Source organism: Salvelinus fontinalis, chromosome 9, assembly GCF_029448725.1.
Source record: "Salvelinus fontinalis isolate EN_2023a chromosome 9, ASM2944872v1, whole genome shotgun sequence".
Classification (NCBI taxonomy): Eukaryota; Metazoa; Chordata; class Actinopteri; order Salmoniformes; family Salmonidae; genus Salvelinus; species Salvelinus fontinalis.
In genome coordinates, this window is record NC_074673.1 from 37,828,344 (window position 1) to 37,851,362 (window position 23,019).

General features: G+C 45.6%; 1 protein-coding gene across 1 annotated transcript; it reads left to right on the plus strand.

Moving 5' to 3' along the window:
- Window positions 1-787: 787 nt before the first annotated feature.
- Window positions 788-22,339, plus strand: lonp2 (lon peptidase 2, peroxisomal). Its single transcript, XM_055934310.1, has 15 exons — window positions 788-1,155; window positions 1,952-2,204; window positions 2,704-2,835; window positions 3,017-3,139; window positions 3,696-3,859; window positions 6,451-6,545; window positions 7,087-7,345; window positions 10,189-10,330; window positions 11,620-11,770; window positions 12,071-12,197; window positions 16,060-16,208; window positions 17,667-17,800; window positions 19,027-19,234; window positions 19,350-19,540; window positions 21,199-22,339. The coding sequence occupies exons 1-15, from the start codon at window positions 923-925 to the stop codon at window positions 21,427-21,429; spliced, it is 2,592 nt and encodes an 863-aa protein (XP_055790285.1). The 5' UTR covers window positions 788-922; the 3' UTR covers window positions 21,430-22,339.
- The last annotated feature ends 680 nt before the right edge of the window (window positions 22,340-23,019 follow it).

Consider the following 23,019-nt stretch of genomic DNA (forward strand, 5'->3'; position numbering starts at 1 on the left):
CCTGATGGCTAGCCCTTGATCATGACTTTCAGTTCTATTACATTACACATGAGAGTCATTGGACAAAGGCGTCTTCTGAAGGGGGGAGTTTTGTTAAGATCCTCGACGATCGGTCTGAACATTAACATGCATCGCCTGTGGTTTGGTTTTGGAAGCAAAGTTCAATTGATGCACACCTTTATAGGGTTAATCTAACTGCACTGTCCAATTTACAGGAGCTATTACAGTGAAAGAATACCATGCTATTGTTTGAGGAGAGTGCATAATTTTGAACGTGAAAAGTTATTAATTAACAAATTAGGCACATTTGGGCAGTCTTGATAGAACATTTTGAACAGAAATGCAATGGTTCATTGGATCAGTCTAAAACTTTGCACATACACTGCTTCCATCTAGTGGCTAAAATCCAAACTGCTGGAATAATACATGTTGGCCTTTCTCTTGCATTTCAAAGATGATGGTACAAAAAAAATACAAAAGAACGGTTGGTTTTTTCTTTGTATTATCTTTTACCAGATCTATTGTGTTATATTCTCCTACATTCCTTTCACATTTCCAAAAACTTCAAAGTGTTTCCTTTCAAATGGTATCCTTGCTTCAGGTCCTGAGCTACAGGCAGTTAGATTTGGGTATGTCATTTTAGGCGAAAATTGAAAAAAGGGGCGTATCCTTAAGAGGTTTTAAGAAACAACATTGTACTGTATCAATTTGGAAACAATTCTCATCGGAAAATTCCACTGGCAATTGAGCGTTGCGCTTATATGTTAATGCGTTTGACCAACAGAGGGCGTTTGTCCCCTACTGCACGCCGTAGTTTCCAATGTTTTGACATTCGCCCTAGCCTGTCACCCGATGTAGAAAGAAGTACTATACATTTTGTCTATATTGACCTGAAGATAGGTAGCTGGGAAAACATCAAATAATGTCATCCAACAGTGGTATCCAAATCCCAAGTCGACTGCCTCTGCTGTTGACCCATGAAGGGGTGCTTTTACCGGGCTCGACAATGCGGATCAGTGTTGAAACGGCAAGGAACATGCATCTGGTGAAGAACAGACTGCTGAAGGGGACCTCGCTGAAGAGCACCATCATCGGCGTGATCCCCAACACCCGAGATCCTGAACACGATACTGAAGATCTCCCCACTTTACATAGGTAGGTAACCGTAGTTAACTAATTCTGCTATTTTACATGACATCTCAACATGTCTTTGTGCCTGCAAAGTGCAGGCCTAACAGCTACCTGTTGTAGTCAAGCGGTAGTAGAGCTATGATGTAACTAAGTTAGCAAGCTGTACGACAACCGCTTGGTAACTATGCCATGTCCTGCCTATTATAGCACTGGATGTTGTTTGAATGTTTCGAAATGTTTACGATGGTGGTGTTATCAGTAAGCGAGGTTATATTATTTCTTAAGAATTCCTTTAATTGATTCTTGAAGATAGGACAAACTTGATAGCTAAATCATGCTTTAAATTTTTGAAAGTGGAATTTAAACTTTTCCCCTATGCTCTACTGTAAGTTGTTCTAGAATGGTCGTTTGAACTTCAGATGGACTTTAACCTTGCATTTAGCAGGATACAACCATGTTAGTTCACTGGTTACTAAGTAGCAATATGTGTCCCTCTATGCTTTAATAACTGCAACAGCTGAAGTAGGATGCCAATGTTAAATCATATTGATAATTCACAATTTTCTCTGGCACAACATTAATCATATATCTTACTCTTTTGGCTTTGACTGTCTGTACACTAGTTGTGTTGTAGATGTTATGGTCAGAGACCGCAACTCAAGTGGCACCCTTTTCCCTACATAGTGCACTAATTACATTTTGACCAGAGCCTTATGTGCCCTGGTCAACAGTACTGTACTGGGAGTAGGGTGTCATTTGGGAGGGACGATTATGTTTTCCCTCGCCTCATATCATTCTATAATTACCGCTTTCTTATTAGTATTGGCACGGCGGGGCTGGCGGTGCAGGTAGTGGGTAGTAACTGGCCCAAGCCCCACTACACACTGCTCATCACAGGGCTGTGTCGCTTCCGCGTGGCCCAACTGCTGAAGGATGGGCCCTTCCCCGTGGCTGAGGTGGAGCAACTGGATAAGCTGGAGCAGTACACCAGCCCAGAGGAGATGTCTGAGGCAGCCGGGCCAGAGGGAGAGCTGAGGGAGCTGTCCCAGAGGTTCTACCAGGCCGCTGTGCAGGTGGGTGTGACAGACAGTGCAGGAGCAGCATTCCTGATGTTCAGTAATATAATCTACAGTATAAGTGTGTCCTATAAAAATAATATACCATTTAGCAGATGCTTTTATCCAAAGCCACTAATATTACAGTAACCGTGAATGTATGTATTTTTAGTATGTGACCCCATCGGGACTCGAACCCACAGCTCTAGTGTTAGCACCACAATCACTGAGCCACACAGGAACAGGAACAGAAGCTATGGCTTTATGTTCTTTTAGCATAGCCAATGAGGATTCCTTCAATGTGGGTAATAGGCTAGGCTATGCTTCTGTAAATGTACAGAATATTATCCACCTATGTAATGTATGTCATGGTATGTGTACAACAGGACAGATTTACTGCCTGTTGTACACACAGACCTTGATTTCTGATCTTTCCACCCCTGTCCATGTTTCATATCTGTCCCCTGTGTACTGTTTCTTCACTATGTTGTCTTTCCTCTGTGTGTGTCTGTGTTAGTTGGTAGGCATGTTGGACATGTCTGTTCCTGTGGTGGCCAAGTTGAGAAGGCTCTTGGACAGCCTCCCCAGGGAGACCCTGCCTGATGTCCTTGCTTCTATGATTCATACCTCCAACAAAGAGAAGCTCCAGGTAGAGCAATGTGTTTCTATGTCTGTGGGTGCTTGTTCATTCACGTACCATGTGTCGTTTTTAGAAATGTCAAATATTTTTTTTATTGACATCCCTGTGTAAGGGCATGAATGTATCAGCTATATGCGTCTCTTCCTGCTTTCTGTTATACACTTACAGTGATATGTATGTGGACATGCAGGTTCTGGATGCAGTGAGTCTGGAGGAACGTTTTAAGAAGACTCTTCCTCTGCTGACCAGACAGATTGAGGGTCTCAAACTGCTGCAGAAGACCAGAAAACCAAGACTAGACGATGACAAAAGGGTAAAGGCGTTCGCATGCTTCCCAGCCAAAACAGTTCGGAAGAGATTGTGCATATATTATGACAACATTTTTGTTCGTTCTGGACTCCAGTAAGGTTTTTTTGGGCTGTTCTGGCACACAACTTTTTCTCGAGGCCAGCTGAAGTCCGGGTGCCGAAGTCTTTGTCCGTGATTGGTCAACTGTAGGGATTCTTCAATAAAGTCTTTGTTGTCATTCAACGAGAGACGATTTGTTTTCATGCACATGTTTTAATTGAGAAATACTGCACCTAACATCTTAGTTAGATGTAAAATTGCGCGACCAAGATCTCCTCAGCAAAAACTGAAGAAATCTCTTTAATTTTTATGTTATCTTAGATTAATTCTGACTAGTTTGAGGAAGTGTATACTGGCTACGGCTTCTCAAAGGGGAAAAACAGTACTATTGTCACTTTTTTCTTGTTTTTCAAGTGAAGGTCTTTTAAGGGAGTATGCACGCACACTCGTTCAGTTTGGCTATTCGGCTATATTATACAGTATGCCTCATGCTTGGCACTCTTCCCTCCCATATCTCTCAGGTGCTGGCTGTACGTAAAGGCGGTGTGCTTCCTGGTCGTCAGTTCTCCTTGGATGAAGAGGGTGATGATGAGGATGGTGATGACACAGCTGTCCTGGACAGGAAGGTTAAAGGAGCGAATATGCCAGAGCCTGCCTTGCGTGTCTGTCTCAAAGAGCTCAAAAGGTACTCACAGTTTATTTCACTTACATTCCAATGGATTCAGACTTCCTGGTTATTTGGGAACACTTGCAGTGTGTGTGTACAGTATGTGTGTATATTTCCATAGTAGTGGCATTGACACAAACAATGCCTTCAGAAAGAATTCACAACCCATGGGATAAAAATGTATTTGTCATTCTTTTGTCAACGATCTACACAAATACTCTGTCAAAGTGGAAGAAAAATTCGAACATTTGTAAAATAATTTATGAAAAATAAAACACTAATACATCTTGATTACATATAGTGCCTTCAGAAAGTATTCATACCCCTTGACTTATTCTACATTTTGTTGTGTTAAGGCCTGAATCTATGCACTATACACCATAATGACAAAGTGAAAACATGTTTTTAGAATTGTTTGCAAATTTTTTGAAAATGAAATATAGAAATATCTCATTTACATAAGTATTCAACCCCAAGTCAATACATGTTAGAATCACCTTTGACAGCAATTACAGCTGTGAGTCTTTCTGGGTAAGTCTCTCTAAGAGCTTTGCATACCTGGAATGTAAACAAATTGCACATTATTCTTTAAAGAATTTGTCAAGCTCTGTCAAGTTGGTTGTTGGTCATTGCCAGACAGCCATTTTCAATAATTGCCATAGATTTTCAAGCATATTTAAGTCAGCTGTAACATGGCAACATCAACTGTAACATGGCAACATCAACTGTAACAAGGAACATTCAATGTCATCTTGGTCGTGCCTGTACACGACTGCATGGCCAGGCACGACTCCAACACCTTCATTAAGTTTGCAGATGACACAACAGTGGTAGGCCTGATCACTGACGAGACAGCCTACAGGGAGGAGGTCAGCGACCTGGCTGGGTGGTGCCAGAATAACAACCTCTCCCTCAACGTGATCAGGACAAAGGAGATAATTGTGGACTACAGGAAAAGGAGGACCGAGCACGCCCCCATTCTCATCGACGGGGCTGTAGTGGAGCAGGTTGAGAGCTTCAAGTTCCTTGGTGTCCACATCAACAACAAACTAGAATGGTCCAAACACACCAAGACAGTCGTGAAGTGGGCATGACAGAACCTATTCCCCCTCAGGAGACTGAAAAGATTTGGCATGGGTCCTCAGATCCTCAAAAGGTTCTACAGCTGCAACATCGAGAGCATCCTGACTGGTTGCATCACTGCCTGGTACGGCAACTGCTCAGCCTCCGACCGCTAGCCACTACAGAGGGTAGTGCGTACGGCCCAGTACATCACTGGGGCTAAGCTGCCTGCCATCCAGGACCTCTACACCAGGCAGTGTCAGAAGAAGGCTCTAAAAACTGTCAGAGACTCCAGCCACCCAAGTCATAGACTGTTCTCTCTGCTACCGCATGGCAAGCGGTACCGGAGCACGAAGTCTATGACCAAAAGGCTTCTCAACAGCTTTTATCCCCAAGCCATAACACTTCTGAACAGCTAATCAAATGGCTACCCGGACTATGCATTGTGTGTTTGTGTCCCCAACCCGAGTGTATTTTTGGCATTTGTTTTAGTTTATTGTCCTGCTGAAAGGTCAATTTGTCTCAGTAACTGTTGGAAAGCAGACTGAACCAGATTTTCCTCTAGGACTTTCCCAGCTTAGCTGAATTTGGTTTATTTTTTATCCTAAACAAAACTCCCCAGTCCTTGCCGATGACAATCATACCCATAACATGATGCAGCCACCACCATGCTTGAAAATAGGAAGAGTGGTACTCAGTAATGTGTTGTGTTGAATTTGACCCAAACATAACACTTTGTATTCAGGACAGTTCATTTCTTTGTCACATTTTTTGCAGATTTACTTTAGTGCCTTATTGCAAACAGGATGCATGTTTTGGAATGTTTTTATTCTGCACAGGTTTCCTTTTTATCACTCTGTCATTTAGTTTAGTATTGTGGAGTAACTACAATGTTGTTGGTCCATCCTCAGTTTTCCCCTGTCACAGCTATTCAACCTTGTAACTGTTTTAAAGTCACCATTGGCCTTGTGGTGAAATTCTTCTCCGGCAACTGAGTTAGGAAGGACACATGTGTCTTTGTATTGACTGGGTGTATTGATACATCTTCCAAAGCGTAATGAATAACTTCACCATGCTCAAAGGGATATTCAATGTCTACCAATAGCTGCCCTTCTAGTCTTTGTGGTTGAATCTGTTTTCGAAATGTACTGCTCGACTGAGGGACCTTGCAATTATCTGTATGTGTGGGGTACAGAGACGAGGTAGTCATTAAAAAATCATGTTAAACACTATTATTGCACACAGTAAGTCCATGCAACTTATTATGTGACTTGTTAAGCACATTTTACTCCTGAACTGATTTAGGCTTGTCATAACAAAGGGGTTGAATACTTATTGACTCAATACATATCAGCTTTTCATTTTTTATTAAATTGTAAACATTTCTAAAAACATAATTCCACCTTGACATTATGGGGTATTGTGTGTAGGCCAGTGACACAAAATCTAAATGTAATACATTTTATATTTCGGCTGTAACAACAAAATTTGGAAAAAGTAATGGTGTGTGAATACTTTCTGAAGGCACTGTATTGTAATCTACACAGATTGAAGAAGATGCCCCAGTCCATGCCAGAGTATGCTCTCACTCGAAACTACCTGGATCTTATGGTGGAATTGCCCTGGAGCAAAAGTACCACAGGTATGCACAGTACACCACCATGACACCACTACAATCTCAGGTTCATTTCTTTATTAATTTACACTTTATTCTTTGAACTTAGAAATGTACATATCCATACATACAGAGCACATCATATGCACGTTATACCTTGAAAATCTCTGTGATGGGATAGGGCATTGTTTTGGGACGAGGGGTAGAAACCAAAGTGTACCACGGGGAAGTCCACCACAGCTCTTTTTTGAACTCTGTTCAAAATGGAATTAAAGGCTTCTACCACTGGAGGGAGCTCAATATCCTATTTTGTCACTGGTTGCTTTGTCCTCTATAGCCAGTCATTAGACACTTGTTTGAGAGTATTGGGGACATTTGCTTATATGATTCAGCATTACCACACAGGGGAGTCCATACCATATATCTGCTTAGTCATGTAGCTACATAAAACAATACTTGTTATTACAATCTAGATGAATGGTTCTGAATCACTTGGTTGACATTAGATAAGGTCTTTGACAATATTCACAGTGTTGGAATTGAACCCTGATCCTCATTGTCTCTGCAGACTGTCTTGATATCCATGCAGCACGGGTGCTGTTGGACAGTGACCACTATGCCATGGAGAAGCTTAAGAGGAGAGTGCTGGAGTACCTGGCTGTGAGGCAGCTGAAGAGCACCCTCAAGGGGCCCATCCTGTGCTTTGTGGGGCCGCCTGGGGTGGGCAAAACCAGTGTGGGGCGCTCCATCGCCCGTACCCTGGGCAGGGAGTTCCACCGCATCGCCCTGGGAGGGGTGTGTGACCAGTCTGACATCCGCGGGCACAGGTACACTGGAGAGGGTAGAGAACGGAGGTGGGGATTAATAGGTGGGCAGGCAAGCAGCTGTGTCTGTAAATTATATTCTGCACAGGAAATGAAACCGCTATAGACATTATATTCTGACTTAAGCGAGTGGGGAGGGTAAGTCCACATATATCATAACAACAAAGGTACTGACATTGTCTGGCCAGAAGGCAGTGCAGCACATCTGATGGTGAAAGTAGTTCAACTTGAGTGAGGCCTTTTCTGTAACTCACCAGTAGTCATGGTTGATAGGTGGAGACGGATGTGGGTCAACAACAGTAGACAAAAGGTTCAGGTAGAAAAGTGCGGTCTATACAGACGATACATATACAGTGAGTTTACAAAACATTGGGAACATTTTCTTAATATTGAGTTGCACTTCCTTTTCCCCTCAGAACAGCCTCAATTCATCAGGGCATGGTGAAGAAAGCATTCCACAGGGATGCTAGCGCTTGTTGACTCCAATGCTTCCCACAGTTGTGTCAAGTTGGCTGGAAGTCCTTAGGTAGTGGACCATTGTTGATACACACAGAAAACTGTTGAGTGTGGAAAAACCATGGAGCGTTGCAGTTCTTGAGACACTCAAACCGGTGCACTTGGCACCTACTACCATACCCCGTTTAAAGGCACTAAAACATTTTGTCTTGCCCATTCACCCTCTGAATGGCACACATACACAATCCATGTCTCAATTGTCTTGAGGCTTAAAAATCCTTCTTTAACCTGTTTCTAACCCTTCATCTACACCGATTTGGAGCACGGTCGCCAGGTGCACGGTGTTTCCTCTGACACATTGGTGCGGCTGGCTTCCGGGTTAAGTGGGCATTGTGTCAAGAAGCAGTGCCGCTGGGTTGTGTGTTTTGGAGGATGCGCGGCTCTCGACCTTCGCCTCTCCCGAGTCCGTACTGGAATTGCAGCGATGTAACAAGACTGTAACTACCAATTGAATACCACGGAAATGTGGAGAAAACATGGTAAAGACATAGATTTTAACAAGTGACATCAATAAGGGATCAAAGGTTTCACCTGGTCAGTCTGTCCTGGAACGAGCAGGTGTTCCTAATGTTTTGTATACAGCCCTCTGCATGAGCATGATGTAATCTTTCATGTTCAAATGGTTCGCCTGTCACTATGGAGACTCGGCTGGACGATGACAATTCGGCCAGCAGGTCCTTCCTGTGTCTCTCAGCCAGTCTGAGTTTATCCATAGCCCCCAGCCTCTAGTCTCATGCATCAATTGTGACACCACACCAAACCACCCACCACTGCAGTTTAGGAAGCTGCCTGTTGTGTGTTTTGATGTGGTTTCAGGTGTGCATAGCGCATGTGTTTACCCATATAAGTGTGGGGCCGGGATGTGAGTTAGGTTCATGCTGGTTTAACCTTACATGGTGTTTGTGTGCGGTAGTGTTTGTGTAAATTAACATCAAATACGGAGAATACAAGAGGTGTAGACTGTGAAATCCTTACTTATGAGCCCTTTCCCAACAATGCAGAGTTAAAGTAAGAATGTGCAAATAAAAATAGTAACACAATAACAATAACGAGGCTATATACAAGGAGTACCGGTGCAGAGTCGATGTGTAAAAATCATCTGTCCTCCTTTGCAACACTCACTACCGAGTTCCAAACTGCCTCTGGAAGCAACTTCAGCACAATAACTGTTCGTCGGGAGCTTCATGAAATGGCTTTCCATGGCCAATCAGCCGCATACAAGCCTAAGATCACCATGCGCAAGGCCAAGCGTCGGCTGGAGTGGTGTAAAGCTTGCCGCCATTGGACTCTGGAGCAGTGGAAATGTCTTCCTCTGTAGTGACGCTTCATCATCTCGCAGTCCGACGGACGAATCTGGGTTTGGCGGATGCCAGGAGAACGCTACTTGCCCCAATGCATAGTGCCAACTGTGAAGTTTGGTGGAGGAGGAATAATGGTCTGGGACTCTTTTTCATGGTTCAGGCTAGGCCTCTTAGTTCCAGTGAAGGGAAATCCTAACACTACAGCATGCAATGACATTCTATACGATTCTGTGCTTCCAACTTTGTGGCAACAGTTTGGGGAAGGCCCTTTCCTGTTTCAGCGTGACATTTACCCTGTGCACAAAGCGAGGTTCGTACAGAAATGGTTTGACAAGATCGGTGTAGAAGAACTTGACTGGCCTGCACAGAGCCCTGACCTCAACCCCATCGAACACCTTTGGGCTGAATTGGAACGCCGACTGTGAGCCAGGCCTAATTGCCCAGCATCAGTGTCTGACCTCACTAATGCTCTTGTGGCTGAATGGAAGCCGGTCCCCACAGCAATGTTCCAACACCTAGTGGAAAGCCTTCCCATAAGAGTGGAAGCTGTTATATATTCCACAATGTTGATGGATATGTCCTGGGTGGATGAATCTTTGAAAATATTCCAATTAGTATTTCCAAAACATTCCTGAAGTGTTGAGGCATCCCCCTCTGTCCAGTGCCTACTATTTGTGCTGGTGGCTCCCTCTAGAGTTGCTGCTTGTAGGCTGGGAATAGGAACAGAGAGACGTGATCAAGGATGTTTGTATATACATGGTCCAGCACGTTGTTTAAGCATACTGTTTTGGCTTCCTTGTTTTTAGTCTTTCTCCTTCTGTTGATTCTCTCTCCATCCTATCAGTATCTCACTGCACACCTTTCTTGTTTTGCTTGCATTTTCTTTCCCCTTCCTTTGCTTGCATTTTCTTTCCTCATTTTCTATCCTTCTTCCTCCTTTTGCCTCCTTTCCTTTCTGCACCCCATTTTCTGTCCTCTATGTACTGGTCTCTCTGTCTGACATGATGCCCTTTCGCTCCCTGTCTCCAGGAGGACCTACGTGGGCAGCATGCCTGGCCGCATCATCAACGGGCTGAAGACGGTGGGAGTCAACAACCCTGTCTTCCTGCTGGACGAGGTGGACAAGCTAGGCAAGAGTCTGCAGGGAGACCCTGCCTCTGCCCTGTTGGAGGTGAGAAACCTGGGACCACCAGACCAGGGGGCAGCTTCGTGGTCTCTGATACAAACAATATGGAGTACAAAGGAGAAGAGGTAGGAAAGGAATGAGGGATTGAGTGATACAGGGAGATGGACAGAGAATCATCCAGACAGGCAGGCAGAGAGAGAGATACGATTATACGTAGATTATATATAGAGGAGGATGGAGGAAACAAGTCCTATCAAATATGTCTGCATGTAAGAAGTCAACATCTGTCTGATCTCTAGAAAGACCCAGTAGTCCCCTGGAGGTAGGTCTGTGACCTGGGCTGGTTCACCTGGCCCTGCTCCACTTCCTGCTGGAGTTATCAGCTCCTATGGTGCATCACTGTCCCACTTCACCTCCAGGAAACGCAATGGGAGAGGAGGGATTAAGAATCCCCATCACAGTGATGGACGGAGACAAATGAGCACTGTAGTGTCTACACACACTCTCACTCACTCACCACTGAATGTATGTGAGGAGTCTCAAATTCAATTAGTGTAATGGCCTGAAGACGTGAGCCGCTATGTTTAGGTGAGCGGGATACCTACCTATCTACAGCAGTGTGATAGCCTTGCTGATACCAGGAGAAGATTCATATCTGGGAATGCATTACAGCTAGCTCCGATAAGAGCCCCACTAGCCTCAAGTCCAAGCTTGACCCCCAAGTAGGAATGGTGCGCACTACTCAGACATGCCACGCACACTGCCTCTCTCTGTTACACACACTTTCACACACTCCTAGTTCAAAAGCCGTCTTGCATGCTTCCACATGCTCCCTCTGTCCCTTTGTTTGCTTTAATCCTTTTATCTACTGGCGTGGTAATGTAGACCTGTGTGGTAATATAGTCCAGTGTTTGCAGAACACATCACAGCCAAACCAAAACTTCAGGCTCAGTCACAGAATTACCCATCAGGTCCACTGTTCTGCTGCATTCAACATTCCACCTTCTTACTCCCACTTTCCCTCTCACTCTCTCTCTCTCTTTTTCCTCTCGCTCTGCTTGGGTGCCCAGAGGGATGCAGGGGGGAGGAGAAGGGATGTGGGAGAGGAAGCAAAGCAGAATGATTTGTTTATTGCCTCTGGCAGTGTGAAGTCTGAACCAACAATACACAGACACACACAGTGTAAATGTTTCTACATCTGCAGCTGGTAGACATGCAGCTCATTAGTAATGGTCGCTAACCAGTTGAGTATAATGAAATATGCATTCCTGTTGCTGAGTGTTAGCTGTGCTCCTAATACTGAGAGTCTTCTGTGTCCGCCTGACTCCCACCAGGTCCTGGACCCAGAGCAGAACCACAGCTTCACAGACCACTACCTCAACGTGGCCTTCGACCTCTCCCAGGTCCTGTTCATCGCTACAGCCAACTCCACGGCCACCATCCCTCCGGCCTTGTTAGACAGGATGGAGGTCCTCCAGGTGCAAGGTCAGAGGCCAGGGGTCAAGGGTCATCTTGTTGGGCAGAGGGGTCAGCTGAAGGGGCATTGAGTACCAGTCTTGGCCATTGATTTATGTAGAATCAATGTAACTGGTTATTAACACATTAATAACTGGTTATTAACACATTAATAACTGGTTATTAACACACGTCATGGTGTAGCCCCAAGACTCAGTGGGTATTTTCCCTCCGAGATTGATGTGGTGTTAGCCTGGATAAATATGGTAATGGTCTGTCAGGAAGAGGTGTTTATTACATTCTCTGGATCTGTGTATGATGTTCTCTCAGGGTACACTCAGGAGGAGAAGGTGGAGATAGCTCATCGTCACCTGATTCCCCATCAGCTAGAACAGCATGGACTCACCCCCCAACAGCTCCAGATACCTCAGGACACCACCCAGGACATTATTAGCAAGTACGAACACAAACATTCCCACATACACCGGGGGTGCTTTACACACGCAAGGGGAGTGGCAGGTCAGAGAGAGGAGGGGAGTGACTATCATTCTAGCAGGACAGAAGGGGGAGATTACCAGAGCCAGACAGGTTAAGACGGGTCGCAGAGGGCACCCACTGGTACATTTTTATTGTCACATGCTTCGTAAACAACAGGTGTAGATAACCAGTGAAATGCTTACTTACAGGCCCTTCCCAACAATGCAATATAAATACTTTTTTTGTATAGAAAATTACAAATGAGCAATGGTAACTTCACTGTATTACATGGGGTACCAGTACCAGGTCGATGTGCAGGTGTACAAGGAAATTGAGGTAGATGCACTACATGACCAAAAGTATATGGACACCTGCTCGTCGAACGTCTCATTCCAAAATCATGGGCATTAATTTGAAGTTGGTCCCGCCTTTGCTTTTATAACAGCCTCCACTCTTCTGGGAAGGCTTTCCACTAGATGTTGGAACATTGCTGTGGGGACTTGCTTCCATTCAGCCACAAGCATTAGTGAGGTCGGGGACTGATGTTGGGCGTTCCAATGGGGTTGAGGTCAGGGCTCTGTCATGCTGAAACAGGAAAGGGCCTTCCACAAAGTTGGAAGCACAGAATCGTCTAGAATGTCATTGTATGTTGTAGCATTAAGATTTCCCTTCACTGGAACTAAGGGGCCTAACACAAACCATGAAAAACAGTCCAGACCATTATTTGTCCTCCACCAAACTTTACAGTTGGCCCTATGCATTGGGGCAGGTAGCGTTCTCCTGGCATCCGCCAAACCCAGATTCGTCCATCGGACTGTCAGATGGTGAAGCATGATTCACCACTCAAGAGAACACATTTCCACTGCTCCAGAGTCCAATGGCGGCGAGCTTTACACCACTCCAGCCGACGCTTGGTGTTGCGCATGGTGATCTTAGGCTTGTGTGCGACTGCTCGGCCACGGAAACCCATTTCATGAAGCTCCCGATGAACAGTTATTGTGCTGACGTTGCTTCCTGAGGCAGTTTGGAACTCTGTAGTGAGTGTTGCAACAGAGGACATCCTATGACGGTGCTACGTTCAAAGTCACTGAGCTCTTCAGTAAGGCCATTCTACTGCCAATGTTTGTCTATGGAGATTGCATGGCGGTGTCGTCAATTTTATACACCTGTCAGCAACGGGTGTGGTTGAAATAGCTGAATCCACTAATTTGAAGGGGTGTCCATACTTTTGTAAATATAGTGTATGTATATAGTGTATATAGGTAGGGGTAAAGTGACAAGGCAACAAGACAGATAATAGACAGTAGCAGCAGCTGCGTGCGTGCGTGCGTGCGTGCGTGTGTGTGTGTGTTCAAAAAGAGTTAGAGCAAAAAGGGTCAATGCAGATAGTCCGAGTAGCTATTTGGTTAACTACACTGAACAAAAATATAAATGCAGCATGCACCAATTACAGTTTATATGAGGAAATCGGTCAATGGAAATTAATGTATTAGGCCCTTATCTATGGATTTCACATGACTGGGAATACAGATATGCATCTGTTGATCACAGATACCTTAAAAAAAGAAAGGTAGGGGTGTGGATCAGAACCAGTCAGTATCTGGTGTGAACACCATTTTCCTCATGCAGCACAACACATCTCCTTCGCATAGAGTTGATTGTGGAATGTTGTCCCACTCTTCAATGGCTGTGTGAAGTTGTTGGATATTGGCGGGAACTGAAACGCAGGGTGTCGTAGATGTCGATCTAGAGCATCCCTAACATGCTCAATGGGTGACATGCAGGCCGTGGAAGAACTGGGACCTTTTCAGCTTCCAGGAATTGTGTACAGATTCTTGCGACATGGGGCTGTGCATTATCATGCTGAAACATGAGGTGGCGGCGGATGAATGGTACAACAATGGGCCTCAGGATCTCATCACAATATCTGTGCATTCAAATTGCCATTGATAAAATGCAACTGTGTTCATTGTCCATAGCTTATAGCCATACCATACTTTCACTGCCACCATTGGGCACCCTGTTCACCAGGTTGACATCAGCAAACTGCTCGCCCACACAACGCCATACACGCTGTCCTGCCTTCTGCCCGGTACAGGTGAAACCGGGATTCATCTGTGAAGATCACATTTCTCCAGCGTGCCAGTGGCCATCAAAGGTGAGCCTTTGCCCACAGAAGTCGCCTAACCGCAGTCAGGTCAAGACCCTGGTGAGGACGATGAGCACACAGATGAGCTTTCCTGAGACGGTTTATGACAGTTTGTGCAGAAATTCTTCGGTTTCATCAGCTGCCCGGGTGGCTGGTCTCAGATGATCCTGCAGGTGAAGAAGGCGGATGTTGAGGTCCTGGGCTGGCGTGGTTATGTGGTCTGCGGTTGTGTGGCCGGTTGGACATACTGCCAAATTTTCTAAAAAGACGTTGAAGGCGGCTTATGGTAGAGAAATGAACCAATTATCTGGCAACAGCTCTGGTGGACATTCCTGCTGTCAGCATGTCAATCCCATGCTCCTGAGACATCTGTGGCGTTGTGTGACAAAACTGCACATTTTAGTGGCCTTTTATTGTCCCCAGAACAAGGTGCACCTGTGTAATGATCATGCTGTTTAATCAGCTTCTTGATATGCCTTGAGAAATTCTCCCTAACAGGGATGTAAACAAATTTGTGCACAAAATTTGAGAGAAATAAGCTTTTTGTACGTATGAAACATTTCTGGGTTCTTTAATTTCAGCTCATGAAACATGGGACCAACACTTTACATGTTGCGTTTATATTTTTGTTCAGTGTATTTAGCAGTCTTATGGTTTGGGGGTAGAAGCTGTTGAGGAGCCTTTTGGTCCTAGACTTAGCACTCCGGTACCGTTTGCCGTGCGGTGGCAGAGAACAGTCTATGACTTGGGTGGCTGGAGTCTTTGAGGATTTTTAGGGCGTTCCTCTGACACCGCCTGGTATAGAGGTCCTGGATGGCAGGGAGTTCGACCCTGGGCCGTACACACTACCCTCTGTAGCGTATCTTGATGCAGCCAGTCAAGATGCTCTCAATGGTGCAGCTTTAGAACTTTTTGAGGATCTGAGGGCCCATGCCAAATATTTTCAGCCTCCTGAGGGGGAAGAGGCGTTGTCATGCCCTCTTCACGACTGTGTTGGTGTGTTTGGACCATGATAGATCCTTAGTGTTGTGGACACTGAGGAACTTGAAGCTCTCAACTAGCTCCACTACAGCCCCGTTGATGTGAATGGGGGCTTGTTCGGCCCCCCCCTTTTCCTGTAGTCCACGGTAAGCTCCTTTGTCTTGCCCACGTTGAGGGAGAGGTTGTGAATCGGTGGTACAGTAATGAACCTACTACATCTCCAGACACACCATTAGACCCAGATGGACTTGAGGCATACAGTTAACATTAACAACAGTCTGTCAGTATAGAGTCGTACATTCCCAGTTCAGTCCAGGCATCTTTACTGAGCCATGCGTATCTCCACCATAACTTCACTAAGGATAGTCAGACATAGAAGAAGACAGAAGGCCACTGGGGCTGGCAGGCTGAAGAACAAAGAGAAAGGAGAGAGGTGATCAGAGCATGCTGCAGATGGGGCCAGCACCTATCAGCATGGCCAGGGGGGAGATTGTGATGTCTCAAACGGTCACTCACATCACACTGTCATTTTAACCATCATGGTTGATGATAGCAGAACTCTGTGTGTGTGTGTGTGTGTGTGTGTGTGTGTGTGTGTGTGTGTGTGTGTGTGTGTGTGTGTGTGTGTGTGTGTGTGTGTGTGTGTGTGTGTGTGTGTGTGTGTGTGTGTGTGTGTGTGTGTGTGTGTGTGTGTGTGTGCGCGCGCACGCAGGTACACTCGTGAGGCCGGTGTCCGCTCCCTGGAGAGGAAGATCGGTGCGATCTGTCGAGCAGTGGCAGTGAAGGTCGCAGAGGGTCACATTGTTACCAAATCAGAGGCCGCGCCTGCTGAGAACGCCCCCCAGGGAGCTGAGCACGGAGGTAGAAAAACCAGCAGGGGAAAGCCACTCTCTGTGGGGCGGGAGGGGGGACTGACTGACTGGCACAGCTACAGAATCAGGCCCTGCCCTCAAACATACTGCAGCGATGAGCTGGACTCAGCAGTGCCTCGGTGGCCTGCTGTATTCTGCATAAATACAGACTAGCACTCCCCACATACAAGCTGTGAAATCACAATATCTGCCCCTGGAGGCTGGAGCTAATTGAGTTGTTAGGAACAGACATGGCTATATCATACTATGTACACTACCAGGTGCTCCCTCCTTCCCTCCAGTGAGCACCGTCACCTCACACACTTTCACACCGCCGGTTGGTTGTGCAGTCCCTGGCCAAAAATCTGCTGACCAATGCACAATGCCCTCTCAAACATAAAGGCACGCATGCTCACACACAGTACACACACACACACGCCATCCCCCTTCTGAAGGGTATGGGGGGGGGGGTAATCCTGCTAACAGACGGCCTCACGACCACATGCCCCCTGCCTTCGCTCCTCAAGTGTCTCTGTGCAGCAGCTCTTGTGTAACAGGAGAAATCGCACTGGCAGTTAACACGGCCAGAGCCGAGAGTGGGGGGAGTGGGGGCGGAACAGAGGGGTTTTATGGCTCTGTTGCCCTATTGAAACACAATTGGACTGCCCCCTCCCTTCTGTGTAACCACTCCCACTGCAAAACAGCAGCAGATGAAAAGAGAGAATGACACTCTTCCTCTGCTCTTTGTGTAAATGGCTGTCTGTTGCCAGGTAACGGTGACATTATTGGCAGACCGAACAAAGAGTTGTGAGGAGGAGTGTGTGCGTGCTGTGGGGGGGGGTCTGTGTCTTTCTTTTCTCTACCAGCTGCTCCACGACTGGCGTCTCATGACAGCTGTCACATGACCAGTTAGGAGCACGGCTGTTGTTCCTTTGCCCACCTCTCTCCCCTGGTTGTATCCTTCGTTTCATCCCTCGCTTTGTTTTATCTTTCATGGCATTAGACAGCTCAAAGAGGGACTGTCAGAGCTGATTTATATTACACATTCACTCACTACATAGATATGTAAGTCCATAAAGACTGCCCTCAGTTATCCCCCCTCTTTAACTATCCATTAAGTGTTTGTAAAATAGTGTTGTGCTGCAGTGTAGTGTTGCCACTGAATGGACTAGCTCTGTTGAGGGGAACACCCACCATGCTCCTCATCCACATTGCATTGGTAGTCAGGTCACATGACCAGTGATCAGCATGTGCATAATAGGAGGTCTGGGGAGGCTGTGTTGTGTACCGCACACAAGAACAACCACTCAGACATGTACTATGTGCACACACACACCTTGTTGTTTTACATCCTCCTCCAACCTCAAATTAACTTTTGCTGTTGCTAATATTTCTAATAATCTCTAATTTGCTCACCTGCTTTCTATGTTCTCATTCTCTCTGACGTGTGTGTGTGTGTGTGTGTCAGAGGGGAAGCGAGGGAGGAGGGGAGAGGAGCCTAATGGGGTGTTGGCAGACATGGCAGAGCCCCCAGATATGCCCATCGTCATCGACCACATCGCGTTGAAAGACATCCTCGGGCCGCACATCTTTGAGATGGAGGTGAGAGAGGGTAGGGGTTGGCGCTGTCTGGCCCAACACACACCACTGCACTGAGAAGACTGATGCACTGGAGAGAGAAACATTTACTATGATGATGACATTGCAGATTGCAGCAAATACAGCAGGGTGATTCTCTACTGTGGGAGGCACATAGAAAAGCCTTGTCATGCAGAATTAAAGCCAAAGTTTTCTTATGTACCCATAACATTGGTCCTCTTGAGCGAGTGAGATACAACTATAAACATGCACTTATAACCGTACAACTTTAAAACAGTGCTCTGGTGTACTATAGATGCACCTAAATGTGCCAACTTGTGATTAGGTTGCTGTTGCTGCAGGCTTAAAGCAGTGTAGCTGTGCTGGAGAAAGTACACACTTATGTTACTAATGTAGCTTAGCATTCCATTCATACCCATGGGATTTGGGGGAGAGAGGGGGTCGGGGTGAGGGGCTCTCGAGCTCTCACAGGGGGACTGGAATGTGCCTGTGTTGTGTGTACAGCAGGGGGAGCAGAAGGAGGGTTATTTTGAGGGAAGGCAGACCACAGCATTCTTCTAGTCCTCACTGAGCGTAGGATACTGAGGACTACAACTAGTTTTAAAACATAGTAAACCCCATAAACCCCAGTGTTATTGTCTAATCCAGTGTTTAGATGACTAAAAATATAGTAGTGATGTGTAGATGACTACAGATCCAGTACTTAGGTGTGTGTATATACTGAGTGCAAAACATTAACAACACCTTCCTAATATTGAGTTGCACCCCCTTTTGCCCTTAGAACAGCCTAAATTCGTTGCGGCATGGACTCTACAAGGTGTCGAAAGCGTTCCACAGGAATGCTGGCCCATGTTGACTCCAATGCTTTCCACAGTTGTATGAAGGGCTGGATGTCCTTTGGGTGGTGGACCATTCTTGATACATATGGGAAACTTGAGTGTGAAAAAATCTGCAGTATTGCAGTTCTTGACACACTCACACCTATTCACCTTTTGAATGGCACACATACACAATCCGTCTCAATTGTCTCATGGCTTAAAAATCATTCTTTAACCTGTCTCCTTCCCTTCATCTACACTGATTTGAAGTGGATTTAACAAGTGACATCAATAAGGGATCATAGTTTTTACTTGGATTCACCTGGTCAGTCTAGGTCATGGAACGAGCAGGTGTTCCTGTTTTGTACACTCAGTATAGATGACTGTGTTCCTCTCCCTGGTCGTGTCCAGGTGTCGGAGCGTCTGACACTGCCGGGCGTGGCCGTCGGCCTGGCCTGGACCCCCCTGGGAGGGGAGATCATGTTTGTGGAGGCCAGCCGCATGGAGGGTGAGGGCCAGCTGACCCTGACTGGACAACTGGGTGACGTTATGAAGGAATCTGCCCACCTGGCCATGAGCTGGCTGCGCAGCAATGCCAAGACCTACCAGCTGACCAACAGTGAGTGAAGACACAACAAAATGCATTTTGTCTTAGCTTTGCTACTCATTTACGTCCATATCAAAGCAATACACAATGATGGCTGAAGGACTGTGTGTCTGTCTGTCTGATGTAGTGGTCGGTGGTTCAGATCCTCTTGAGGGGACAGACATCCATCTGCACTTCCCGGCGGGAGCAGTCACAAAGGACGGCCCATCGGCTGGAGTCACCATGGTAACGGTCTTGGCCTCGCTGTTCAGTGGGCGCCTGGTACGGTCCGATGTGGCCATGACTGGAGAGATCACTCTGAGAGGCCTGGTGCTGCCGGTGAGACACAACCACAGTTCTACATAGTGCCGTGACAGTCATGGAATTTTGGATGACTGTAATTGGCCAGCCAAATTACCATGATCACCGTAAAATAACTGTGTAAATAGCAACAAAAAAATCGAAATGCACATTTTATCCTTTCCTCCGCTCCAGACTGCATGTGCTGCAGTAGAAATAGAATGAAAAGAATTGGCGTCCCCATTCAAGTCAATGACAGCATAATGGGTGGACTGGCGGCCATTGTGAGTGTACCCATATGAAGAAAGCAGGAAGTGTACCCATCAATATGTGCTGTGATTTGTTCATTCAACTCAACTGACATTACAAAATACATTCCATTTCATGAGCAGTTAACTAGTGGTGGGGTGTCCACTACAAAATAATAGATTCCTTGCCCGTCGACTCCAATTTCTGGGTGTCATGCGTAGTGGAATCGACCCCTAAGATTCAGTATTTTTGTAACGGAAGAGACTGACTAAGCTAGTTGCCGTAGGCTACTTCAGAGAACACAAACTCACGCATTTTTCACAGAAAAGAAAGGGCGAGCTAGCCAAGGAGAGTGAGGGGAAGGGCACAGCCAGACATAGGTAGGCAGGTCGGCCACCAGGCAGTCAGAGCTATGCATCGGTAATCTAAAGCTGTATCTCGCAGTACTGTGTAGGTGTATCTCACAATTTCTTGCATATTTACTAAAGTAGGGGCTATCAATGAATAGGCTAAGCTACAAAACTGCAACAGACCGAAGACTGAACACACACACTGGCATCTTTCATAGTGAAGAGAAAGAGCAGGCGAGCCTCTGTGCACCTTTCATCCAAGCTACTCAATACTGCCCCTGCAGCCATAAGAAGTTAATGAAACCCTGGCTGTTGATGTCCTAGTTAGTCAATAGATCGCAAAGCATCCCCGATTCCCCATTGAGCTAAACTTTTTGGAAATGGCAAGTTCACTTTCTCATGCATAAACACATCTCAAGTGCAAATACTGTCCAGCAGCTCAAATCCGCAGAATCTGGGGCATTTTTATTAGGAGGGAAGTCTACCATGGATTGCTAAAATAAGGATTATGATCAAACTTCAATGTAAATATGATGGGGAGATCTATACATTTGGCAGCCATACATGACTTATCAGTGTAGCCTATTATCGTTTAGACATGACGTTGACATTTCTTCACTGCTAGAATACAAACCTCCGCTTCAGTCATAAGTCAATTTTTTTTACATTTTTTTTTGTGGGGTGGATCAGCTTAATATTGCGTAAAGAATGTCATAAGTCAATTGAATATATATATATTTTTTACTCTACATTACCATGGAAATTATTGTATCACAATACCAGGAAGACATTGCGAGTGTACCCATGAGTTTACCAGTCAAATTGCCAGGGTAAGAGGTTCCAAGCCCATTCTATTCATTGTTTGCTACAACACCTTGTTTCAGCAAGGGGCAACAAAGTTTCATCACGTTAAGAGTCCATGTTATCTCAGAAACTGACTCAACCGCACGAATGCCCGGCCGTCCCGTCTTCGGTCAGCAGTTTGTTCCCAAAAACCCCCAAGGTTATTTTATTTTCATGACTGTCTTCATCCATAACTGTCTTCATCCATAACTGTCAGTTATACGGTAATTTTGCCAGCCCTAATTCTGTCTGCAGGTGGGAGGGATCAAGGACAAGGTCCTGGCAGCTCACAGGGCCGGGGTGAAGCGTGTCATCATCCCAAAGCGCAATGAGAAGGACCTGGAGGAGATCCCAGCTAACGTCCGGAAGGAGCTGGACTTTGTAACAGCCAGCAACCTGGACGAGGTCCTGAACGCAGCCTTCGATGGGGGGTTCCCCGGAATGTCCAACCCTCTCACTCTACCACACATTGTCAGCAAACTGTGAGATGGGTCCCTGTAATATTACCACTCACAGAGACGGCCTATGTCACACTCTGACTAACATACAAGAACAGTAACTCCCATTCATATTCCTGGTGAATATGGAAAGCTCATAGCACATTGTCGCTTCCATACATTAATTTGTATGAGGCAGAAACACACTGACCACATTATCTTTGTGGTGGATGCGTAAACAGGCAGTTATCAAAGAGGGTGTGGGTGTTACAGTTCTGTTGGTAAGGAGGCTTCTGTGATGCAAACGTTCTTTATCTACTTCAACACTTTCCTTAAGTTCATGAGTTGAAACTTTCTCACACAAAGAGGACAGGTTGAAATTTAGTGCCCTCCCTTGTAACACCTGTTGCCTTTCCTTCATGGTGTTGCGGATTTGGATCTGACATTCAGCATTTATGACCTGACTGGTCTGATCCTGGTGGAGTTCAGACCGAGTTAGGACCATCAATCACTTAGTTCTACTGTCTCTGCTGCACACTGGGTTGTTCTGGGAACTGGCTGAAGAATCCACAGGGTGGGGCTTATGTGGATTGTAACAGTACTAGTCAGTGATAGTTGTTCCAGTTGCTCTGCTGTAAAAGCTCTGGCTACGAACATTTGAAAAATAGCAAGACCGGTGACCTTAACCATGCTGTTCATGTACCTCAGATTTAACATGACTGAATGAATGAGGTTTACAGAGGCTTCATAATTGGCATCAGCATCAGAGGTCCGCTCAATATCCAGATAATTCTGCTGGTATGGCTTTACAAGTGATTTTATGTGTAGATACAGGATGAGCGTGATTGCACAGTAGCTATACTGTTAAGATGCAGTACTATGTCATACCCCTAAGGGATACAGTCTCACTAAATAGCTCTGTAACAGTTGCATAATGAAAATAAAGAATTTCAATACAAGTATTAAATTGCATAATTTGCGTGTGTGACGTACTGAAAGTACTCTGTTGAATGTGGTTGAGAATCAGCAGAGCGCGATGCAGCCGTCTTAGCAACAGCAGGGTGTGGATCATCATTCTGATCACCACCCACTTAGCTCTACAACGATGATGAGCCAAGACAAGCTCCACCACAGCATGCCTGCTGCTTCCAGCATCTAGGCTATATGCCTTCCTTTGGGCCCAACGGGAGTAAGCTACTAAGATATGACTAGAAACCAACTACAGACAATAGTAGCCTACTGTAAATATTAACACTATTGTACGTTTCAGGGAAGGGACAATAAGGCCTCATCTATGACGCCATCACAAGAGGAAACTACCTTGTGCTGTCAGTCATGACTGGAACCACTTTACTTTGCACCACATACGGCAACACACCAGTAATTGAAATCCCACGACAGTTTCACCGCTTATGGACGTCATGTTCACTCTACTATACAGTCACTGTACACTAAATCGAATTGCTGCTTTGATTGAATGAGGACTGGGAAGGAAACAAGCACTTTCACCTAAACAGAATAAGCAGCATATAAACTCAGCAAAAAAAGAAATGTCCCTTTTTCAGGACCCTGTCTTTCAAAGATAATTCGTAAAAATCTAAATAACTTCACAGATCTTCATTGTAAAGGGTTTAAACAC

What these genes read in the sequence shown, in the direction of transcription:
- lonp2 (XM_055934310.1), top strand. Translation starts at nt 923, where the DNA reads ATGTCATCCAACAGTGGTATCCAAATCCCAAGTCGACTGCCTCTGCTG. An exon ending in CCAACAAAGAGAAGCTCCAG is followed by an intron (nt 2,836 to 3,016) that starts GTAGAGCAATGT and finishes GTGGACATGCAG; the next exon opens with GTTCTGGATGCAGTGAGTCT. An exon ending in GGAGGTCCTCCAGGTGCAAG is followed by an intron (nt 11,771 to 12,070) that starts GTCAGAGGCCAG and finishes ATGTTCTCTCAG; the next exon opens with GGTACACTCAGGAGGAGAAG.